Genomic DNA, 24,273 nt, shown 5'->3' with positions numbered 1-24,273 from the left:
GGAGGAGTAGAGACTTGTTTTTAAAGGAACATGTATGCTTTCCTCTCCCCCATCAAAGGACAAGGAGTAGAATAGAAAAAAAATATATAAATCCACAAAGTCAAAGAATGGAAAAGGAGACAATAAGCAAGAGGTAAAGACTTTGGAAAGCATTATATGAGTGGTAGGAGGAAGCTGAATCTCTAGGCCTCTAGAGGGTGGGAGCTTAAAAGATCTGCACTGTGCAACCTGAGAACGGCTTAGGAAGTGGAGCCCCCCGAAGGTCAGCACTGTACGCTTTCTTGGACCTGCTTATGTAGGATAGGCTTTCGGCTGGCAACAAGAAAGGTCAGTTGTCTCTGGAGTTCAGGGCATGTCAACCGCGCAACTCAGATGACCCAAGGTTCAACAAACTCAGTGTGTGTACCTCTTGGGGGTCTAATGAAACCCAAGTCCTCACAGGGAAGAGCAGGGCCAGAGGTGGTGCCCGGCTTTTGCTACATCAAGTGCCTTGGACCCAGAGATACAAAACAGGCAAATAGGAAGCCCACTCAATTAGCCAGTCTCACTAAGAGCTGAGATTTGTTCTGTAACAAGAGCCTTACTCAAGCCATGGCCATTAGTCCCCAGAAGAGACGAACACAGACTCTATTTAATTAGGTACTTAGAGGGGAAAGATTTCACCTAGAGTATACTGCAGTGTGTCTGGTTATTGATCCATAAGCAAATGTTATTTTCACAGGGATGTTGAAGAAGAGATTGGGGCAAATTAATACTTATTTAACATATGTGTGTGGGCTACCTAAAGTCAAAGTCAGAGTTCTTTGGAAGAAACAGAGGGATTTTAGAATCTTAACTGAGGAAGAACCTTGAAAGTCCTGAGTTTCCTTTATGTTGGAAGTAAAAAAATAAATCCCTAAGTCCATTTTACAGTTGTTTTTTTACTATGTTCCTAGCAGGGATGGGTGCAGTTCTAATATGTCTGCATTCAGGTCAAGTATTTGTAATTCCTAAGTATATGTTTTTATGGTCTAAATAACCGATGCCTTGAACCATCATCTGAAAAGATAGCTTAACAATAACTAGAAGAGAGACAACTAAACTTTTGGATAATAACATACAAAACTTGGCCCCTAGTTAAAGAACTGTTTTCCTTAAAATGAACACAAAATTTCCAGTTAGAAATAATGAGGTGAATATTCTCTGGCACAGCTGTGGTACCTAACTGGCTTCAGCTAGCACATGCTAAGTAACTCTGCCCCAACCAGAACCAAGTATCTTACTACCTCCAGAATCTTGAGACAAGCCCCTTACTCTGTGCTTGCTTATAGCTTCAACAGCAGCAAACAAAAATGGGGAGAGGAGCTCTGCAGAAAGCCAGTAGCACTTCAGCCTGTTAATGAGCTCAACTCAGTTAAACAACTGGTATGCTTTTTTAGGATTAGATGTTTATACTATAAGGTACTTGATAAAATTAGACGACCTCTGGGTCTTTGCCAAGTGCTAAGAACTGAACACACACAACAGTGCCCAGTGAACTAGGAATGGACTTGTCTATCTACTTTAAATAGGCAGGATCAGTGGACACAGCAACATAAATTGTTTTCTGCAGACTGCATTTAAGTAAGTTGTATGAGGCATAAATTATTGAACAGAGTTTTTAAAATGAATATTAAGAATTATATTATTAGATAGAAGTTAGGGGGAAAAAAAAGACCATATTTGCTGAAAGGTGTTCATAGGAAACTATTCCAAATTTGTTCTTTATTACAGTCTTTGGGGATGCACCAAAGTCAAGGGCAGGCTGACACAGCAAAGGGAAAATTCTCAGGTCTGATTAGTGTATGGAAAAATCATAGAACTTTAAAGGGTACAGTGCTAATGAAAGAATACTCTTACTAGATCAGGACTAAACTACAGACTATATTCTTTACTTAGGCAGATTATTGTATCTACTTATAAATACAGATTTATTTAATCTCAGCCACTCATGTTAAATAATTTGAGGCTAGAGGAACTCTCAAGTAAATTGGGTGAATTAAGCAAGCTTAGTTCCTAGATAGGCTGGGCAGAAAATACAGCAGCCTGGCCCAGGGTAAGAGCAGCCTGTGCTCAGAGCACTAGCAGTTGATCCCAAGACTCTGAACTAATGATCACTGTAACTCAAAATGGAAGGGAAGGAGCAGCCCCTGAAATCCTAGGTTATAAACACAGAAACAATTACCTTGTTTATTTTAAGTATTCATGAGTATAAGAATGCTTGCCTAAAGCCCTCTTCCATATATAATAACACTGATTAATGATTAATAATACTTAATGCTATCATTTTAAACATCAATCCTTTAGAAATGTGATATTTAATATAAAATATAGTCTTCAGTTGGTATATTAAACCCCTTCCCCCCGCATCTTTTCTATTAGCTTTACCTTCAAGCCAGAATGAAGGGAGACTGGGCAAGACTTTTACGCCCTACACTGCAATTTGGTCTTGTTGCTGCATCCATTTATGTGGGCCTTTCTCGAGTTTCTGATTACAAACACCACTGGAGTGATGTGTTGACTGGACTCATTCAAGGAGCTCTGGTTGCAGTATTAGTTGTAAGTATACATGGCAGCAGCCTACATCTTGAAATTGATAAACACTTGGATAAATAAGTAGGAAAAAAGGTTCCAATGAGAAAACTATGTTAAGGCAGAGAATGTGGCTCAATAATTGCTACTGGGTAAGGACCCCAATGTTATTAAAAGTCATTTTAGGACAGACAGCAAATAATACCTAGGTTATTTACTTTCTGCCGAAGTTATTTAAAAAATTTATTTATTTATTTTTTAATTGTAAAAAGTCCTGGGTATAAAGTTTTCTTTTTGGTATAAATTGAAAATAATTTACATGAAGAACGACACTTTTTTTTCATTAAGGGCTGGCTGCATAGTGAAGCTTTTTGCCCAAGACATAACAAAGCAACTCTCAGGATGTCTTTAACAAAAATTCCTGTTAGCCACTAATTTGTTGTTGCTGTTTAGTCACTGAGTCGTCTCCGCCTCTTTGTGACCCCATGGACTCTAGCCTGCCAGGCTCCTCTTGGCCATGGGATTTCCCAGGCAAGAATATTGGAGTAGCTATTGCCCTCCTCAGAGGCCCTTAATGACCCAGAGAGTGGACCTGCATCTCTTGCATTGCAGGCATGTTCTTTACCACTGAACCACCAGGGAAGCCCAGCCACTAATTTATTGGTACCCTTAACTTGTACCCTGTAATGTATATCCTTTTATTTTTTGCACACTGCTTACTGCAATTTTGCTAGGGTTTTTCAACTTCTTTAAAATTGTATCATTTAATACTCTGCCCCATTCTAAATGTTATCTGTTCTACATAGGCTGTATATGTATCAGATTTCTTCAAAAAGAGAAATTCTCCTTTTAAAGAAAGAAAAGAGGAGGATTCTCATACAACTCTGCACGAAACACCAACGACGGGGAATCACTATCGGAACAGTCACCAGCCTTGAAGGTGGCAGAGTGCCCAGTTGAAGCTGGCCTGCTTTCTAAAGAAAAATGATTGCAACCAGAAGGCAAGAGGATGCGTCTTTCTTCCCGGTGTACAAGCCTTTAAGGGACTGCTGCTACTATACCTCTTGGATGCCTACTTTTACCTGTGTGTATATAGTTACATTTAACACAATGGTTACCTAATAGCTCTAAGTTCATTTAAAAAAATTTCAACAGCCTTTCACTAAAACAATGCCCCACCTGTACATTTTTTTTATTAAAAAATGTAATGCTTATGTACAAATGTGTATGTAATATGCTTTCTTAGAATGATGCTTGATTTAAATATAATACATATTAAAATGTTTCAGGACAACTGTCTTGAGATGGGAAAACCAAATCAATACTTATAGGCATTTGTAGTTGACTGTAATCAGACAGGTGGAGAACAATTTACAATTCCACATTCCTTAGCTGACTGTTTATAAGTAGAGGCTGGCGGCAAACACAATATCTCTCTTGATTTTGGTGATTCCTAAGAGAAAAGAAAATATGATTTAAATTTTCAAGACCACAAAGAATGTAATGCCCATCCACTGGGGTTTTAAACAATACTCATTAAATTGGTGAGAAGACAGTATGGAAAATACAAAACCCTTGCTGGTCTGAAAGACACCTAGAGGAGTTCATAGCCATCTCTGAGAAATGGGGAACTTTGAAACCAGACCCCTGTTCTTATGAATCCTGACTCTAAAGTACAGCATGTGTGTAGGGGCTAGGGGTGTCCAAAATTACTTTAAAAGACTTGAATAAACTGTCAGAAGAAGTTAGTTACCCAAAAGCATGAATTTTCAGCCTACAATGGAAGGCACTATATTTCAGTTACCATGTGAAATTCTTTCTGGGCTAAGGCAGGACAAAGTTTTTGAAAGTTTATAAAAACTAGACTTAAACCCACAGTGATTAAATAGGTCTGCTCTATTTAACAATGTTGAAAACGTAATCCAGTTTCTGCAAACTTCTTAGAACACTAAGTAGATAGTGAAATCAGTAGGTTTGACTGTGGGCAACCAACTCAGAGCAGCACCGCGTCTGCTATTCTTTGGTGTTTTAAGTCCTTTTTCTTGGCCAACATACAGATGGCATGAAATTATTTGCAAGCATGTGTGCCTCCCCCATCACTACCACCAGGATCTAGCCAGCCTTTCCTGAGTTGGGCATCCTGCTTCCAACCGAGCTAATCTACAGACTTGCCTACAAAGCACCAGCAAGAGCTGCCTGGTGAAACCCAGTCAGAGCACACCACTCCTGTGCTCAAAACCTCCAATCACTTCAGAGGAAAAAGCTCAGTGCTGGGGCCTACAGGACCATCCTTTTCTTCTTCCAACCCCTACTGTTTGACTGACTGTTCACTGTGCTCCAGCCACACTGGCCTGTTGCTCAAGTACATCAAGTATATATGGAGGGACCCTAGGCCATCATATCCATCTTTCAGGTCTCTCTTGTTTCTTCCTTTGTTTGTATCACTACCTGATGTATTTTAATTGTTGACTTGTTTACTGTCCACCTCCCTGCACTAGAATGTGAGCGCCATGAAGGCAGGGGTTTGTGTCTTTTTTTGTTCACTGCTGTATTCCTTGGTGCTTAAACCAATGCCTGGCACACAATAAGTGCACAATAAATATTTTGAAATTTTATCTATATTCATTTACAAACTGTTTCCAACACACACTGATATTTTCTTTGAATGCTACCAGGTGGCCTGCCATGGCAGTCCAGTGAAGAATATCTGAAAATGTTCTCCTAGGTTGTGGTCAAGAGGTCAAATCTCAACAGGATTTGCCGAAATTACTCGAAGAACCTTATGGGCTGGATACTGACCTTCTGCAAATTTATTCTCCAGCTCAGTGTTTCCAATGGCTTTTGCTGCTTGACACATTTGTCGAAGTAGTTCTTCCAAGCGCCTCATACAACGAATTATGCTGCCTGGACAGAAAAGGAGACAAACCACTTGTAAAGTGTATCCCTTGTAAAGTGTAAATAATCAGGAAAAGCAGAACTTTTGTTAAGACACAAGGAAGGTAACACGGGATGATTAACCGATAGTCCTCTGAGGAACTTCTACTGCAGTAAATCAGTAGTAAACGTGACTAGTGACTGCTAGGCACCAGGAAGGCTACAAAGATGAAAAGTTTAATTCCCATCTTTGACTCATGGTAGAGAGAGTCATGGGTTTACTTTAATGTGCTGACACTTGCTCTTACAGAAGTACACAAAATGTCCTGGGAACAGAGGACAGAACAACATGGGTGAAGGGCAGCAAAAGTGACATAATCTGGGTCCTTAAGGCATAAGGTCACTGTCAGGCAGGGACAAGGCAAGACCACGGAGGCAATGCAGAAATGCCTAGCAGGCTACAGTAGGCCCTGGGCGTGGCCTACTACAGCCTCTGGATACTATTCTGTGAAGAGACTCCAACAGGGAATGTTTAAGGAAGGGAGTAAGAGAATCAGATTTTCATTTTAAAGGTGCAATCGATCATTCTTCTGGACCTTAAACAGCTCTTTCATCAATACTTTCCTCACACAGTGTATCCTCAATGAAGCATAGAAGAGGCAGTCAGTCCCTTCCCATTGGGATCTGACTCCTTGTCTAAGACAAGTGTTTGCATCACAGGTGAAGTTGTAAACACACTTTCACTTCTGTCAGACTTGCATCAGGAGGAGCCTCAGGATTCTTTCTCTAAGTGCTACCTAAGTTGAAAACTCTTGGATTTTAGTTTTAATGCCTGAAATACAAGAGGAGTATCAGTTCTTTCTGGTATGCAAGCTGTGACCTCACACTTCAGGTTCTTATTTAACTCCTTGTAACACTGGAATAATTTATTAACATGTATCTTGTAAAACACTCATTGTACTGTGTTCAGGGCTCTTTTTACCTTTAAATGCCCTCCACATTATGACCCAATGTGCCCAAGGGAGAAAAACACTGGAGATCTAACTCATAAAGCTTTTGCTCTTAAACACAGTATGTTATGTTGGTAGCTGGAGAAGATGTGGATGAGAAATACAAACTTCTAAAGTGGCAGCAGAAAGGACGGGATTCAAAACTGAAGAGGGTGCAGAAGAGTGGAAGAAGGCCCTGGAATCGAGAGTAATTTCCTCTGAAGAGGAGAGAATAAGGGACAAGATATATGCACGTGAGTTTCTAGCTTAAGAAGACAGGCCTACTGGCACCTGCCTTTCCTCTGAAGCAGAAGTGATCATCTAGAAAGCTGGGACAAGTTGAGGTAGGTGCGCAAGGAGAGCAATGAGGATCTGGAATTGCCTGTAAGACAAGTCTCAGAGCCAGAGACAAAAGTCTCTGGAGGTAGGCAGACTAGGGATTACATTTCAGCTGTGCCATTCTACTACCTGAGGGACTGTATTAGCAAGCTAGGGAAACACTATAAACTAAATGAGGCAGAATGTTCCAAGTGTCAGGTACCGAGCTGGTACACACCAATCTCCGCCTCTGCTACTGCTACTTCTATCATTACTAGGAAAGTTTAATGTGATTCTGAGGTTACAGACTATGGCTTCTGAAGACACCAAATGATACAATTTTCCTCCAGCAGAACTCAGCTATTAAAGTACAGGAATAGAGAATGAATTATTAGACTGATCCACCTTGAGGTGCATATAATGGCAGATGGAAACACAAGAATCTCAGTTGCATCCTAATTCTCTTTCCATGACTAGAAAGGGAACTGTGGCTCAGAAGGGAAGTTCTAAGCAGTAGGTGTGTCCCCTTCACAGCAGGACTCCAAGAGAATGAGGAAGCAGCTATATGATACCTACCTGGGCATTTACTTCGTTACTGAGACAACTGGTTCTGACACCAATATGCTATATTAAGATTTTGAAAATTAACAGAACAAATGAAAAAACAGACTTGCTGCTGCTTTTACTAGTAACCTTTAACAGAAAAAAAAAAAAAAATGATTTCACAAAAGATGTTCCCAAGTAGGAGGAGACTGTGTCATTGGCCACTTCCAACATCCTACTACCATTTTACAAATAAACCCTAGAGGGGTTTATGACTTTGAGGTTCACCCTTTAGAACAATGGCTTCCCTTTAAACTGTGAGGCTGAGTTCCTGGAAGAAGAATCTCAGAACTTTACAAGCTGAAACTTTTAAAGTTGAAGATACTAGTTTGTTTTTGCTGATCATAGCTTTATGCTATCATCATAGCATAAAGCTATGATCTTAGCTGAGAAAATTAACTGCAGAATGGGCAGACAGGATCAGGGAAGGAGAAAGCCCAATTAATGGCCAAATGAGGCAGGGGTCGTGGGGGGGGGGCGCGGGGTGCAGAGAGAGAGGCGGGGGGAGAAAGGGAGGTGGGGGAAGCAGGCCTTAATGGCATCTGGAGGGCGTTACCTGGGTGAGATAGGTAAAAATGCACAAAACAGCTTGAAATTACAATGGGGAAATAAATGATGGGGCTGAAAGCAAAACCATAAAGCAAACACAGTCAACCACTTTATAAATACAGGTAAGAGTATTAGCCTATTCCCTAGGAACAGGAAGCTGCCAGGTTGGCCACTAGCCATTGTAGGGTCAGAAGGCGGCATCCCCTAGACCCACTGGTAAATTCATGACTTGATAAATGGACAGCACCCACTTTTCTCTCTTCCCCTGGATGCGTGTTTCAGCTCCTACTGCTCTTTGCTGGCACCCCCTGTGCAGGCACAAGCAACATAGTAACAAGGGCTGCAGTCCTGCGGGCAGGTGAGGAGCCTGGCCCTGACCCCCTGCATCCCAGGAGGAATAGTGCTCCTCCACTGCCCCCAAATCTAATGCCATTCATTCAGACACTGTCCTGGTGAGTCTGTTTCAGCCCTGATTCAAATATAAGGTTCTGGATGGTCCATGTGTGATACTTCTGTACCAGGATAATCATTTGGGGACCCTAAGTTTTAGCTTTAAAGATATTTCATGAAGTTCAATCAATAGCATATCATTTTTGCATTTTTTACTTAAATAAGTGAAAGTTACTCACTTCTAGGCCACAATTATAAAAATAGCTGTCACAAAACCAAAACAATGCTATTAAATTCTACCTAGATACTATACTGGATCAACAAAAAGTTGATTACCCACACATATTACAGACACCTCAAACTCAACAGTTTCACAAAGTGAATTCATTCTTTTCTTTCCAAATCTTCTCTATTAACCTGTGAAAAACTTCAAGTTTACTAATCTATAAAGTGGAGATAATAATAATTCTTAAACCTAATGGGGTTATTATGAGAAATGAATGAAATAATGTATGCACAGTGCTTAATAAGTGGCAGTAATACAATAGGAATTCAATAAATGCTGGCTATTACTTGTTATTTCTGTTCTCAGTGCAAAGAATGCTGAGCTCTAGTACTGCTTTGCATTCAAAGAGGAAATCCAATCACAGTAACATTTGGGTGTCTAAAGAGAGTGGGGGCTGGAACACAGAACGTAATGACCATCAGATTACCCATGCAACTAGATAGTAAATGTATATTTTGCAAACACTTCTATTTGAAGAAAATTAAATGAGGTAATGGTTAAAAATGTAAATATACAGCACTTCAAAAAGGGACAGAATGGATTTCACAGGTCACTTAAAATTGAAAGGAAATCCTTTATAAAATTTTTGCTGTGCAGGGCATCAGAGTCAGATGCTTGTGCTCACAAATATTTTTTTTGACTGAATTCAAATGTGTCCTGGGAAACAAAGATAACTTGATATTGTTTAGGTATTTCTACAAATTGAGAAACTCATGTTAATAGCCAGAATCTGCAAAAGCTGTCGGAGGCCAAACATATGAAGCAAATTGCTAAGATTAAGGTATAAACTAAAGAAATTAAACACACATCTGACCTGCCAGATGTAGCTCACGCCAGCTCAGTTTCATACGACATGAGAACGATTAAGAAATGAGGCCAGGAGATACAGGGTTGCACATACAATGGCTGTGGCTGCTGGCCTCAGTCTTTTGTCAAAATATAACCTTATGTGTACAAACAGCTGCCTGCAGCGTAAAGGCTATTTATTCCTGATGGGGATTCATGAAGACTACTGGGAAGAAGTGAATTTCCCAGCATACTTTCTACCTACTACAGTTCTCTGTAATCCAAGGCTTCTCCTTACTCCCAGCTTTAGAAATCATTCTGCCTCATCAATTAGGACCACCTAGATTAAGTGTAAGACAAGAGATAAAAAGCCATGACCCTTCCTCCCAGGCTACCTGAAGCTGACCAGAAACAAAAACATACACTAACAACCAAATAAATGGTTGTTAACCACTAAATGTTAACCATTTAATGAACCTTTTTTTCTGGTTTTTGCCAGTGGAAAGTAAAACTGAATCCTTAATAGCAATGAAAACTGTGGTAAAATATATATATAAAATCTACCACTTTAAAGCATGTACCCCAGTGTCACTACCCCTTTTTTAAACTTAGGTTTATATCACCATTCTGGAAGAATGCACACTTAGATAATAATTCACATGGCATAAAATTCACCCTTTGGGGACTTTCCTAGTAGTCGAGGGACACAGTTCAATCCCTGGTAGGTGAACTAAGATCACATATGCTGCAGAGCAACTAAGTTCATGAGCTGCAACTACTGAGCCCCAGTGTTACAACAAAGCCCTAGCACCACAACTACTGAGCCCCAGTGTTACAACAAAGCCCCAGTACCACAACTACTGAGCCCCAGCACCATGACTACTGAGCCCCAGCACCACAACTACTCAGTCACAGTGCCACAACTACTGAGCCCCAGTGTTACAACAAAGCCCCAGCACAACTACTGAGCCCCAGTGTTACAACAAAGCCCCAGTACCACAACTACTGAGCCCCAGCACCATAACTACTGAGTCTCAGTGCCACAACTACTGAGCCCCAGTGTTACAACAAAGCCCCAGTACCACAACTACTGAGCCCTAGCGCAATGCCTACTGAGCTCCAGCATCATGACTGCTGAATCCCAGGGCCACAACTACAGAGCCCCAACGCCACAACTCAGAATCCATGGGCTGCAATGAAAGATCCCGCCTGACTCAACAAAGACCTCCGCATGTCCACAGCTAAGATCCGGTAGAGTCAATACAAACACAAATTCACCCTTTTAAACAAGTACACAAATTCAGGGGATTTTAGTATATTCAGAGTTGTACAACCATAATCACTATCTAATTCTGTAATCTTTTTATCAAACCCAAAAGAAATCCAAGTCCATTAAGCAGTCACACCCACTGCCAGTCCAAGGTTACCACAAATCTACCTCTGTCTCTCTAGGTTTGCCTATTCTGGACATTTCACATAAATGAAGTTATACAGTAGGTGGCCTCTGTGTCTGCCTTCTTTCACATAGAACCTTAAAGTGTTTCAGGTTCATATACTAGCACGAATCAGTCCTTCACTCCTTTTTCATGCTGAATACTGTTCCACTGTATGAATGAAACACAATCTATCCACTCCACTGAAGGACATTTGAGCACACAAGCTTAAGGGCAGTTTTATAAACATCAGGCTCATGTGGTTCTTGAACAAAACATTATTCTAGTTGAGGACAGAAGAAATCAACATATTTCTTTACCTGGAGAGGTATTTATTTCTACCTCCAACTTTCTGGCATTCCCAAAAGTGGTTCCTCACAGTTCATGCCCTGAATCTGATATAATACCTCCTATCAAAGTGGTTACTGAGGCCTGAGATTAGAATCATAAATACACTTTCCTGCAATCATTTACCATATTAGATCCCAGCTCAGGCTGAAAACATTCTGGGAGGGCAGAGACTATTGCTTACACTGCATGCAGCACAATTCCTGGTCCCACTAGGGTCTCAGTTGTTTTATTCAACAAAAGAGTAAGAATCAGGTGCTAATTCTTAAGTCATTTAGTACTAAAATTGTGCCAAAAGTTAAACAGGGAAAAGATACATACTAATAAAATGCTACTCTATTAGCAAAAGCATGTAAAAAAACAAACCAGCTGGAAAATCCCTTATGACACTGATGGATACGGGTAAAGCTATGCTAGTTGAAAGGCATTTGAAAAGAACTTGTGGTGGGGCAAAGAGTGGGAATGCACAAAACAGCATTTTCTTTAAAAACCCATGACAGACATAAGTACTACAGTAAACAGTTCCAAATGATAATCTGTCACAGAAGCTTTCCTGATGGCATGTGCTTAAATGAAAGCAAATCCAACCAGCACAGGGAAGAGCACCATACTGTATCTGTAGGCAAATAAACAGTACCCACCATTCAATGTCAACTAGCTCCAGCTAATGTTTGAAAATTCTTCAAACTACTTCTGAGGCTCATGACATGACATGATTGGACACTTGACCACAGCACATAAAAAGTTCCAGTGTAGTCATTTTCTGCCTATAAAAGTAAAGACACACTATACTATGGGTAGAGCTGTGATTATAGTACTTTTCCAATTATATCAAGCATGTGCTGTAACAAGATGAGGAGAGAATGGCTATTCTGAAATGGATAAACACCACCACAGTTAAAAAAAAAAGGTTGTGGCAAGGAGACACAGTATGCCAGAAAAAGGAAATAATATCCTAAGGTTCTCAGTATTTTTTTTTTTGCTGTTTAATTACATATTTTACTCTTATGAGCTAATATATAGTCTGATCCGATTTTAGAAAGAAAAGGTAGAGCTGACATAATGGTACCATGAAAACTGTGTTGATATTAGACCCAATTTCAAGTTATAGTTATGAATCCTTTAATTTTCAAGTTACAGTTATGAATCCTTTAATTTTCAAGTTATAGTTATGAATCCCTTAATTTTCAAACTTAGATTTCACAAGCACACTGTGACATCAAAACAGCCCCAAGGAATTGAAAAAGAGGCAAAAATACTGATTTCAGGAATTGCTCATATGTAGGGGAAAACATCAACTCATAGGTGGCAGAAATACAAACTACCTTCAGTTTTAACACTTTACAATTTATCTTCCATACTATGATAACTTTTCCATTTAAGTACAAAGAATAGAAAAATAATCTACAAAGATAATTTGATAAGGCTTCCTCTATTTCTAGGTCTACTGTTCCTTCATTTCTCTCAAACAAATAAACCAAACAGTGCATCACTACTGTTTTATGCCACTGTGTCTACCTTCTCAGAGATGCAGATATACAAATATGAGCTAGCATATTAGTAAGTCTTAGAATCTAGGCACAGAACAGTCATGGTTTCATACACCACCCCACCCCGGGCTTCTGTGTGTTAAGTGAGGTGAGGGTGTCACACGTCCCTCTTCTCACACCATCAGTTATGACAGGTCTTCTGACCGCCCCTACAGCATGAATTTTCAGAGGATGGAGATGGCACAATTCTAGGTAGTATTTAAGAATTCTCTTGGTGATCCAAAACTCAAAGATGAGGTATTACTGTTTTTAGATGAAGTAATCAACTACCATGTGACCTGCGGTCACAGAGTCCAGAATTCAAACATACTGTTGTCATGCAGTACACCTCCATGACCTTGGCCAAGTTATTTACCTTTTATAAATCAGTCTCCTTGTGCAAAGTGCAAATAGTAAGTAACCACTCAGATGTGCCACTTGGTGATTAGATTTAAATTATATAAAATGCTGACTATAGCACAATGCCTGGCACATTGTTTACCTAATAAATAATCACCATCCTCATAACAGAGTATAGAATTCATAAAAAGATTTGGGGACCATAATACTAATGATCATTTAATGGAAGTTTAGAAATAAACTTTAGTGAAAGGACTAAAACAACACACTATTAATTTAAAAATGAAAGTGAAGGTCACTCAGTTGTGTCCAACTCTTTGCGACCCCATGGACTATACAGTCCATGGAATTCTCCAGGCCAGAATACTGGCATGGGTAGCTTTTCCCTTCTCCAGGGGATCTTCATATTTAAAACCTTAAAACCCATAAAATTCAATGCATTGAAGTAAAGGCTCACAGCTGATTTTGTGATGTTTAATCTATGCATCACAAAAATCACTGATTCATAAACTTAGTAATCTATTAGTTAGTCTTTAATAATACCGGGTGAAAAGCATATAACTCAGGGTATGTTAAAAATAATTTCTCTCAAAATAAATAGATAAGAAATAGTAATATTTTGAGTATCTTACAATAATCGCTATGAAGTCCAAGATCATTTATTTTCATTTTTAAGAAAGTTCAATGTATACAGAATTCACCACTATATATATCTACATAAGTCAATCTTTTTGCAATGAATACAACATTTCTAAATATGGCTTTCTTTATATACTGTGCCTATTATGTGCTTCTTATAATTCACTTATAATTATTCCTTTTATATTTCCTTTACCTTTTCATTTAAAATTTTTCTTCAGTTAAATTAAGTAACTATTTGATTTTAGAAATGCAATGGACAGCATTTTCAGCTCTGCTGTTTTTTGGTGGAATTACATAGTAAGCCACTAGGTTGTTGTTGTTTAGTCACTAAACCGTGTCAGATTCTTTGGTGACCCTATGGACTGCACGCAGCCTGCCAGGCTCCTCTGTCCATGGGATTTCCCAGGCAAGGATACTGGAGAAGGTTGCCATTTGCTTCTCCAGGGGATCTTCCCAGTCCAGGGATTGACCTGCACCTCTTGCACTGCAGGAAGTCTCCTGCATTGCAGGCAGATTCTTTACCACTGAACCACCAGGGAAACCCCTATATGGGCAGAAGATTTCCCTTTATTATCAAAAGTTAGAAATAATATATTATTCTTTTTTGGTAAATCAATGTCATCCTAAGTATATTTCTTATATCAGAAAGAAGTATATGTACAGAAAACTTAACCATACCTTCAAAGACATCTGTCATTTTGCAGATATGGGCAAATGTAGCTCCAGTTGCCCAGGTGTATACTACATCCATTAAGTGAGGTTTAAATGAGCTTAGGTAAGTCTCCTCATCAATTTCCAATTTGGCTTCTGCTGAAACTTTTGCAATTCTTTTAGCACATTCCTTTGAAAAGAAAAGATTTGCTTCAAATTTCTTACTTATGCTCTCCCATATCACTTTTTCTTTAGGCTTTCAAAGCCAGTATTCTACAAGTTTCCATTTTCTTCCTTGGTAATAATATGCCTACAATCTGGATGTTCTGCTTCTAAGTAGTCACACTGCCTGACCCATTGTTCAGTAATCAAACAGCAAAGCTTTCTCACTACATTAATTAGAAAAAAACAAATCAAGAGCATAATATTCACCCAGTAATACCTTTTGTACAATAACCAAAAGTCTTCATTAAAACTATTCAAGAGTGACATTAACTAATCTCTGTTTCATTAACAGAACAAAGACAACAATAACAAAACAGCCTTAGAGAAACAAAAATCCTATGGCGAAATTATGCTTTTCTCCAACAAAGCTTTAAAAAAAGGTGTATTTTAAGATTTTCTTTTCCTGATGATAAGAAGTTAAGAGTCATTTTTTACCCCTGGTAACTGAAAGGGTCAAAAAGCCCCAGGCCTATGAAGACTTCACTGGTTCTGGAGTTTAAACTTCTTAGTAACAAGAAAAAGTGCTAAATGTTCCATTAAAGAGACCATTTTTATGATTTACTCTTCATTCCTCTCTTGCAATGTCTTACAGTCCATCTTTTCCTGTCTTTTTGCCTAATGCTGAAAAGGTAGATAAAATCATTCTTCCTAAAAAAATAATAAAAGAGACCAATTCATTATTATGAACCAAGGGTCCCCAAACTCTGGGATCTAATATCTGACGATATGAGGTGGAGCTGATTAACAATAACAGAAGTAAAGTGCACACTAAATGTAAAATCACCCCCAAACCACCTGCCCACCCCACCCTGATGGTGAAAAATCTGTCTTCCATAAAGCTGGTCCCTGGTATCAAAAGGCTATGTCTTTGAGGATCCAGAGATCATCTTAAAACCTGATTTTAAAATTTATTATAAACTATGATAGAAAAATGTAAAACAAATTGAACTAACTCTATCAAGATGCCATTCTTAACATCAAGGAACACAGTGCATGCACTGAATTGCTGATACAGTTTATCTACACTATGCAATGGTAAATCTGTACTCAAAGCAACTCTATATAACTTATTATTTTGGTGAGGGAGATGTTTTCATTTTTAAAATAAAAGTTACAAATGATGTTATCAAAATAGTATTAAATGAAAAAACTAACATCAAATGATATATTTAATTTGAAGGAAGCTGTCTCAGTGGAATGAAAAATTCTATGATTAGACTGTCACAAATGTTTATTTCACAATATACTATTCATAAAATACGTAGTTCAAAAAAATCTTACCTGCATTTGACGAAGTGGTCCTGCTAATTGCTCTGTTAATTTGGGCATCTCACTAGACTACAAAAGAAAGGGAAGATTATATACAAAACCCAAGTTTAAAATGCATTATATACTATTTACTTTTAAAAACAAAACAAAGCTTTCATGATATCCATTAATTTCAAATTATAAGACCTCAGTCATTAGCATTTAAAGTTTCTAATTAATTATGTAAGCAAAATTATCACTCCTGTCATCCTGAATTATACTATTCTTTTATATTTCAGAGGAAAATACTGCACTCCTAAATTTGCAGTGGGCTAAATTAGCTATTTTTTGTGACCATAAACAGAACTGAAGGAGAGCAAATACTGTAAATATACATAGTTCAGTTACATCAACATTTATAAACTGTTATATCATACTTTGATTTTTTTAAACAGTTTGACTTCTAGGCAACTTTTAACCTGTGAAAACTAGAAATCTTGGGTAAGTTACATTGGAAGTAATGCCTTCAATTTTAATTTTACCCATGTATTTCTAACTCTCTAACCACTTTGAAAAGTGTTAGCTGCTTAGTCATGTCCTACTCTTTGCAACCCCAGGGACTGTAGCCCTGTAGCCCACCAGGCTACTCTGTCCATGGAATTCTCCAGGAAAGAACACTGGAGTGGGTTGCCATCCCCTTCTTTAGGAGATCTTCCCAACCCAGGGACTGAACCCAGGTCTCCTGCACTGCAGGCAGATTCTTTACCCATCTGAGCCACCAGGGAAGCCCATTTGAAGACAAAAATTGAAATGAGTTTCACTGTTCTTACTGTTCTCTTTCCATTACTGAAAAGTCCATCAATTTCGCAATTAGAAAAATTAAGAATTTCAGGTCTATTACTAACTAATCAAATTAACTTGGACAAGCTGCTTCAATTCTGTGTGTTGGTTTCTTAACACTCTATGGCACTCAAAACCTACAAACTTGTGATTAGTATAAAGACATTATTAGGTTGATATAAAAGCAATTTCAGTTTTGCAGTGTTGAATTATGCCATTTGATATCAGAATACATTCAAATGTGGTTCTGTTATACATCATTTTAATGCTCATTTCTTGCTTTATAAAGCTTTTTGCTAATGAATTATTACTTGCTGTTTATTTATATTTTAGACTATGGAAAGCAAATTCAAGCAAATTTCTTATTCAAGTTCAAAAGGAGTGATAAAGCAGTGGAGACAACTCGCAACATCAACAATGCATTTGATCCAGGAATTGCTAATGAATATACAGTGCAGTGCTGCTTCAAGAAGTTTTGCAAAGACGACGAGAGCCCTGAAGATGAGGCGAGCAGTGACTGACCATCAGAAGTTGACGACAACCACCTGAGAGGATCATTGAAGCTGATCCTCTTCCATCTACACAAGAAGTTGCCCAAGAACTCAACAGTGACCACTGTATGCTCATTTGGCATTTGAAGGAAACTGAGAGGGTGAAAAAGCTCGATAAGTGGGTGCTTCATGAGCTGACTGAAAATCAAAATATTCATCATTTTGAGGTGTCATCTTCTCTTATTCTACTCAACAACGGACCATTTCTCAACTGGATTGTGATGTGCAACGAACAGTGGATTTTGTACGACAGTCAGAGACAACTAGCTCATTGGCTGGATGCAGAAAAAGCTCTACAGCACTTCCCAAACCCAAACTTGCTCCAAAAAGGGTCATGGTCACTGTTTGGTGATCTGCTGCTTGTGTGATCCATGACAGCTTTCTGAATCCCGGCAAAACCATTACATCTGCGAAGTATGCTCAGCAAGTCAATGAGAGGCACCCAAAACTGCAATGCCTGCAGCAGGCACTGATCAACAGAAAGGGCCCAATTCTCCATGACACAACCAACACTTCAAAAGCTCAACGAATTGGGCTGCAAAGTTTGGCTTCATCTGCCATATTCACCTGACCTCTCACCAACTCACTACCACTTCTTCAAGTATCTCAACAACTTTTTGAAGGGAAAATGCTTCCACAACCAGCAAGATGCAGAAAGTGCTTTCTATGAGTTCATTAAATCCCAAAGCACGAATTTCTATGCTACAGGAATAAACAAACTTATTTCTCATTGGTAAAAATATGTTAATTATAACGGTTCCTATTTTGGTTAATAAAGATGAACTTGAGCCTAGTTATAATGATTTAAAAGTCAGGGTCTGAAATTGTAATTACTTTTGCCAATCTAATATTAAAGAACAATTAATTTTGACAAAGACTTACTATATAAAAAATTATTACAAGAAATGTATGTATATATGTGTGAAACAAGATTTAAAGTAATTATAAGTAAGTTAAATAAAAACCAAACTACAGGCTAGTTGTAACAGATCTGCCTTTAAGCATCAATATTTATACAGGACTTGGTTTTGATTTGTATCAGGTATATATTATATAATAAATTATGAACCAGGTTCTGTGTTATTCCTGTTAAAACAAAAAAATCATGATAAATAATGAGAAAGCAAAATGGCCAGAAAGAACTTAATATCTCAGTTTATTGAAAAGTAGGCAAGACTGTAAATGTTTTTGATATTGCATCCATTCCCTGGTCACCAGTTACTGATCGCTTCCTCTTTCCTGGTCACTATTAGTAGAAGGCACTGGTCATGATATAAGTTAAGTGTCTGTCATTTTACCAACACGCTCCCACCAGGTACATGCGTTTGCCCCCTGTGTCTCCTTTAGATCTTGATTCAAATTTTACTCTATCAGTGAGGCTTTTTCTGATCACCTTATTTAAAATAGTAAACTCAGCCCCCCACAATGATTTCTATTTGCCTCCTTTGCTTCACTTTTCTCCAAACCCCTCATCCTTCGGACATAATATGTCTGTTCATGATTTCTTTATCTTCACTGACTAGCATACACAAAAGTATCATGAAAGCAAAAAATTCTGCTGTCTCTCTTGGGTCTAGGTCTCTGCACTGCACACAATGGGTGATTAATAAGCATTTTGAAAAACACTTGATATTATAAAGACTGTAATCTTGTATTACTTTTAATGATATAAAAAATAAGGACACAGTTTCAGAAATAATACATTTTAAAATAGAAATTATCAGCATTGATAATCAATATCTTACTGTATTTACCTTCTTCTCTGGCTAGAAAATACTTTTTAAAGTATCAACATTCCATGTTACTTTCAACACAGTTATCCATTTTGATGTTGAAGGCACTGTTAAGAATGATGACACTACATATAGCATAGTGGGGCCTCACTGAACAAATCTTTACTATACATAATGACATCTCGCCCCAAGATTTATAAACTATGGTTTGGCGAAGCCCAACTCCTGTGAAGAGGTAACACACTTCGCCTCTCAAAAGACAGGAATTTTGTTTTGCCACATTAAAAACAAAAAACACAACACAGTATAAGAAATTAGCTAGAAGACAAAGTCTGCCATTGGCAGAAAATCATCAACCCCCAAACAATCTGTAAACCTTAGATCTGTTCAAAGAAAATCTGACAAACATTCTTAATTATCTCGGAAATTAATGTAGTAAGACTTTGAACCTAAGGAAAACAGCCAAACATAGTATTTCATAAAGAAATGCATTCCTCACAAGCAGATTAAATTATTTCATAAGTACACAGCAGGAATTCTTAGGAGAGCATAAATCATTTTTTGATTACTGTCCTACTTGTTATCATGGCCACTATAGTTGTAATGTTAATCTGTAATCAGAGAGCTTAAAGAAAAAGTGCCCAGACCAAGTTCAAGAAGTTATGTAACTGATCTGATTAATAAGGAAATAGTTAATGGATAAATAGATTAATGGCAGAACTGCAAAAACAAATCTGTCTTACGCAATTTACTTTTTTAAAAATTAAGTATATATGATAAAAGGTCTAAAAATTTACATAACATTGAGTTATTTTTAGAAGGCAAATATCCTTTCTTACTCTTACTTCATTAATTTTATACACGGTGAATAAAATCTTGAGTTTGAAATGTGAAACATGTATTTTACTCTTTTAAACAAATACTGGCTTTTGAATTAAAGTAAAGGCTTCCCAGGTGATGCACTGGTAAAGATTCCACCTGCCAATGCAGGGGAAGCAGGTTTGATCCCTGGGGTTGAGAAGATCCCCTGAAGTAGAAAATGACAACCCACTCCAGTATTCCTGTCTAGAAAATTACATGGACAGAGGAGCCTGTTGGGCTACAGTCCAGGGGGCTGTAAACAATCAGATGCGACTGAGCACAATGGATGATTAGTGTTCTCATGGTCCATCCAGCACTTCATTTCTTTTTATTTCTTAGAAGTTGTTGAAAGTCAACTAACTACTCATTTGAAAAGATTATTGATGAGAATCTTATGGCATTACCTCAAATCTTGCCTATGAAAACAAAGATTTCAGCTGCTAGTATCAATATAATCAGCTGCCTCACAGTTACTCTCCAAAACTGAGAAAAGGCATATTAATTCAATCTCATTCTCTTTTCATTTTTACTAGTGTGCCTAATTTTACGTGTTCTTTCTCCTTCTAGGACTGTCTGACTAAGCCAGACCTTCAAATAATGCACTGGGTTATAGAACAAATTTACAACTTAGAATCTGACTAATAATGATTGTCTATAAATAAAATTCTACTTTATTCTTTTCTGATAATATACCTATTAATATGTAAATATGAAAGTCATTTTATAATTTAAAAATTGATAATATTAAAATTAAACCATAAAAATGCAAATTAATAAATAAGATGTGCTAAATACATAAACTCACATTCTCTTGAAACACAAAGCAGCTCAGTAGTGCTGTTGCTTGTTCTGCAGATAGGTCATTGAAAAGGCCATTAAACATCATCTCAGTTAGAAGGAGCTCATCAGCACTGTACCACCACCACAAAAAAAGAAACACAAAACTCCAAATATCAGAATATAAAAACACATATATATACCCACACATCCTTATGACATAGTTTTAAATTAAGACTTATCTAACTAAGGAAATGGCAGGTCTTTATATTTATGAATAAATCAATAGTAAATGTGAAATGGGTGTCTCATATAAAGAGCTCATCCTAGCAAACACCAAAACAGATATTCATCGAAAAAATCTTTTCTTGACTCTCAGAATACAAAAAAAATCAGCCATTAGCATTTATTACCTAGGTTTAAGGACCTTTTAAATTGTCTGTAGCTCAATTAAATTTGAATTATTTTTACAAATAACTTTAAAAAACAGAAAATGAAAAACAACTTTATTAGACATCTTAATTAGAATGTATCCATAGCAGACACACATTTTGCAAACTTCCTACGATTTCTAAAAGTCACAAACCACCAATCTTTACAGTAATAACTAATAAAAAAAAGTCAATAGCCAAATATGGGTTCCAAATGATAAACAGAGTTAAGTTCCTAACAGCAAAAGCAAAAGGACAAAAATACAAATAAGACTACTTCTATAATCTAATGTGGGACAGGCAGATGAGAAAGATAATAAGCACATGACAGCAATTTAGTAGAGATTTATATAGGCAATTATGCAACAAAAAAAAGTTGAGGAGACTAAAATCAATCTGAAGAAACTCAAAGCAAGTTTCAGAAGATCTTGAAAAAAACATGCAGGAATGGGGAATGATGGAAAGGTCATGCTAAATGCAAGAAACATGTGTGGGATGTGGCAACAGAAGGGATACACAGCAAAGGGCTAGGATTTATGCTTTGGAAAGACAATTCTGAAAGCAAGAGAATAAAGGATAGGTTGCAGAAACTTATAAAAGGGATGTACTTCAGTTAGTGGGAACAGTTAAAATAGCACAGAGACAGAAAACAATCATGAAGATGTGGAAAGAGAGTAAGAAGGGAGAGGAGGAATCTAGGACGACTCCTCAGTTTTTGCCTGCAGTGGTTTTATTCTCCAAGATAGATCAGAAGGAGAGGCAAATCTTGGGGAAAAGTAATGTGCTTTGGTATATGATGTTGTTATCTTTATCTCTCTAAATATCTTTCTTCCAAGACTAAATCTAGCTGCAGATATCCAAGAGAAATACATCAATTATTTAATAATATATTAAATTTATATTAATTTAATAATTTAAAATAATTTAATATCAATCTTAATTTAATAATTCAATTATTGAATACTATATAATATCATAAATAATTCCAATAACATTAATTTTGGCATTTAAATAAGCAGAGCGATGTTATAGTCTAAATTTAAATCCTGCATACATTATTAACTTTATAGTACTGAGGTTTCTTTAATTACAAAGCAGGTAAGCTTAATTTTATCAAGGTTAAAGGAAAGCTATTCAATACAAGCCTATGGGCCAAATCTAACACGAAGTGTTTTATATTTAGCTTGCATAGGAACCTAAAAACATAATCTGAAATATTTTGTGAACATTTAAAAATCAAGAGATTTCACACACACAAAAAAAAGAAATAAATAAACTAGATACTTGACTTTTCTAAGTTATACTCTGATATCACATTATTTTGTAATAACTAATTGGGGCTGGGTAGTTGCTGCCTCCTTTTGTTGACCTAGAACTGTTCTGTCTGCCACAGAATCTTGGCCCCTGCAGATATCTGAAGTCGTATCTGAACAAGATGATCCACAAGAACGGTATGAATAAGTCTTCATCAGGAATGTCCAAAGCATTTACAAAGGCTTGTAATTTTCTGACCCCATTCATTAGGGCCTTGGTGAGTACATAAAAGCTACTTTGAGATGACTTTTATGGACTCACAGAGAGTAACTGACTATGGCAAAATATCTTCAAAATGATGGCAGTCACAAGGGATCCTGAGCCAGAACCATCCTAAGGGCCCACTCTTCTAGAATTTCTGACCCACAGAAACAACCAGAGAGAACGAAATGACTTTTGCTTTAAGTCATTTAGCTTTAAGGTCATTTGTAATGTGGTAGAAGATTACCAAAATAAACAGCTTATATCTAATATACAAAAGATTATATCTGATTTTAAGCTGTGGCATGCAATATGCTACGTTAGCCCAAAACTTTATATAAAAGAGGACAATGATTTTAGTTTCAAGGTGGGAAACTGTTCGTAACTACAAAAAACTCAGAAGTATAAAAATTCATGTGTAAACTAAGACGACAGTTACATAAAAATTCCACAGTGCTATAAAATAAAAAGGAAACATGAAAATACTAATGGTGTCTGCATTAATTAGTAAAATCCAAGATTTTTATTCTCCCTAATTTCTCAACTTCATGGCCAAAACCAGTATTTTAATATGAAAAGCACCAAACTTTATTGTTTTTAAAACATTCTCTTTCCAAAAGATTAACAGGCCTCTTTTAAAATCAGTATTCCATTTTAGAATCAGTTTCCTAGAACAACCAGGTATTACCTGCTTATCTCACAAGCCACTCGTCCTTTCATCTCTATGACATCAGAAGATGTAGCAAATCCCAACCTCCTTAAAACACGTTTGCGACATTTGAGCTCATCCATTTGTAGGACAGTTCTTGCTTTCTTTAGTTCTCGCTTTGCGGATTTAATGTCTATTGCAATCTAAGGCATACAAAAATAAAAAGAAGTTCAATAATAAAGTAAACAAAATAAAAATTATATTTATTCATGAAATGAAACAAAAAATATAGGGGGGAGGGGTGGAGAGGAACATAGCAGTTTCTTACTATTCCAGGATATTATACAAGAATGATGATGTTATCTGAGGTAGCAATCACATCAGCTCCAGCTTTTCATCCTTATGGAATTAGGGGCAACTCAAGAGAATAAGGAAAGAAAGATGAGTGTATGAATCTTGTGTTCTTTCTCTTTTAAGCCCTCAAATTGCATAAAAATCTGCCTAAAAGCTGGAAAAGTATTTAGCAAAGAAAATAAGTCTTTATTCTGTAGAAAGAGATGAAAGCTTAAAAGGAAAATGTTATTTTGAGGTCATACTTTAGGTTAGATGTATTTTAAAATTACATTAATCTGTAAATATTACATACTCATCAACTGTGACAGAGGATGACAGTACAAAGCAAAAAAACACTGGGATCCTAAAGTGGAGGCTTGAAGTTCAGAAAAACATTGACAGAAAGTTTAGGAACTGAGAAGCTGAAATTCAAAGACTTGGTATTTTGCAGATGCTTTATTAAGCTTCAACTGAGGAGAAGTTAAAGGCAATGACTGTGGTCAGTAACTAACATTGACAGCTAACTATGAATTCTGATTCTTCAAATGCTTTATATTATTTCATTTAATTCTTACAGCAGACATAAACGTGCATTTTACAGATGAGAAAACCGAGGCAGAGAGAGATTACCAAGTAAACTGGTCAAGATCACAGAGACAGAGAAAAATAAAAGATGGGATTCAAACCCAAGCTTGGGATTTGATGGGATTCAGACTCCAGAATTTAAACTCTTAGCAATTATTTACATTGCTATGAACTGACATATCACAATGCTAGGAGGATAAGAAGGAATGCTTTATGT

General features: G+C 37.2%; 2 protein-coding genes across 7 annotated transcripts in view; one reads left to right on the top strand and one right to left on the bottom strand.

Moving 5' to 3' along the window:
- Positions 1-5,165, top strand: part of PLPP1 (phospholipid phosphatase 1) — a 109,106-nt gene extending 103,941 nt beyond the window's left edge. For all 6 annotated transcript variants that reach the window (XM_020893138.2, XM_020893139.2, XM_070476683.1 and 3 more), the window contains exons 5-6: positions 2,401-2,577; positions 3,357-5,165. In XM_020893138.2, coding sequence (XP_020748797.1) covers positions 2,401-2,577; positions 3,357-3,488 — 309 coding nt within the window. In that variant the 3' untranslated portion in view covers positions 3,489-5,165. The remainder of the gene's footprint in view (positions 1-2,400; positions 2,578-3,356) is intronic.
- MTREX (Mtr4 exosome RNA helicase) overlaps positions 1,715-24,273 on the bottom strand; it is a 92,376-nt gene continuing 69,817 nt past the window's right edge. Inside the window, exons 22-27 of the mRNA XM_020893134.2 lie at positions 23,178-23,341; positions 20,572-20,677; positions 15,815-15,871; positions 14,336-14,498; positions 5,350-5,454; positions 1,715-4,003 (exon numbers count right to left, since the gene is read on the bottom strand). Of these exons, the coding sequence (XP_020748793.2) occupies positions 3,951-4,003; positions 5,350-5,454; positions 14,336-14,498; positions 15,815-15,871; positions 20,572-20,677; positions 23,178-23,341 (648 nt within the window). The 3' untranslated portion in view covers positions 1,715-3,950. The remainder of the gene's footprint in view (positions 4,004-5,349; positions 5,455-14,335; positions 14,499-15,814; positions 15,872-20,571; positions 20,678-23,177; positions 23,342-24,273) is intronic.

Source organism: Odocoileus virginianus, chromosome 14 (genome assembly GCF_023699985.2).
Source record: "Odocoileus virginianus isolate 20LAN1187 ecotype Illinois chromosome 14, Ovbor_1.2, whole genome shotgun sequence".
Classification (NCBI taxonomy): Eukaryota; Metazoa; Chordata; class Mammalia; order Artiodactyla; family Cervidae; genus Odocoileus; species Odocoileus virginianus.
Note: the sequence above shows the minus strand (reverse complement) of the source record. Positions and strands in the feature narration are given on the sequence as shown.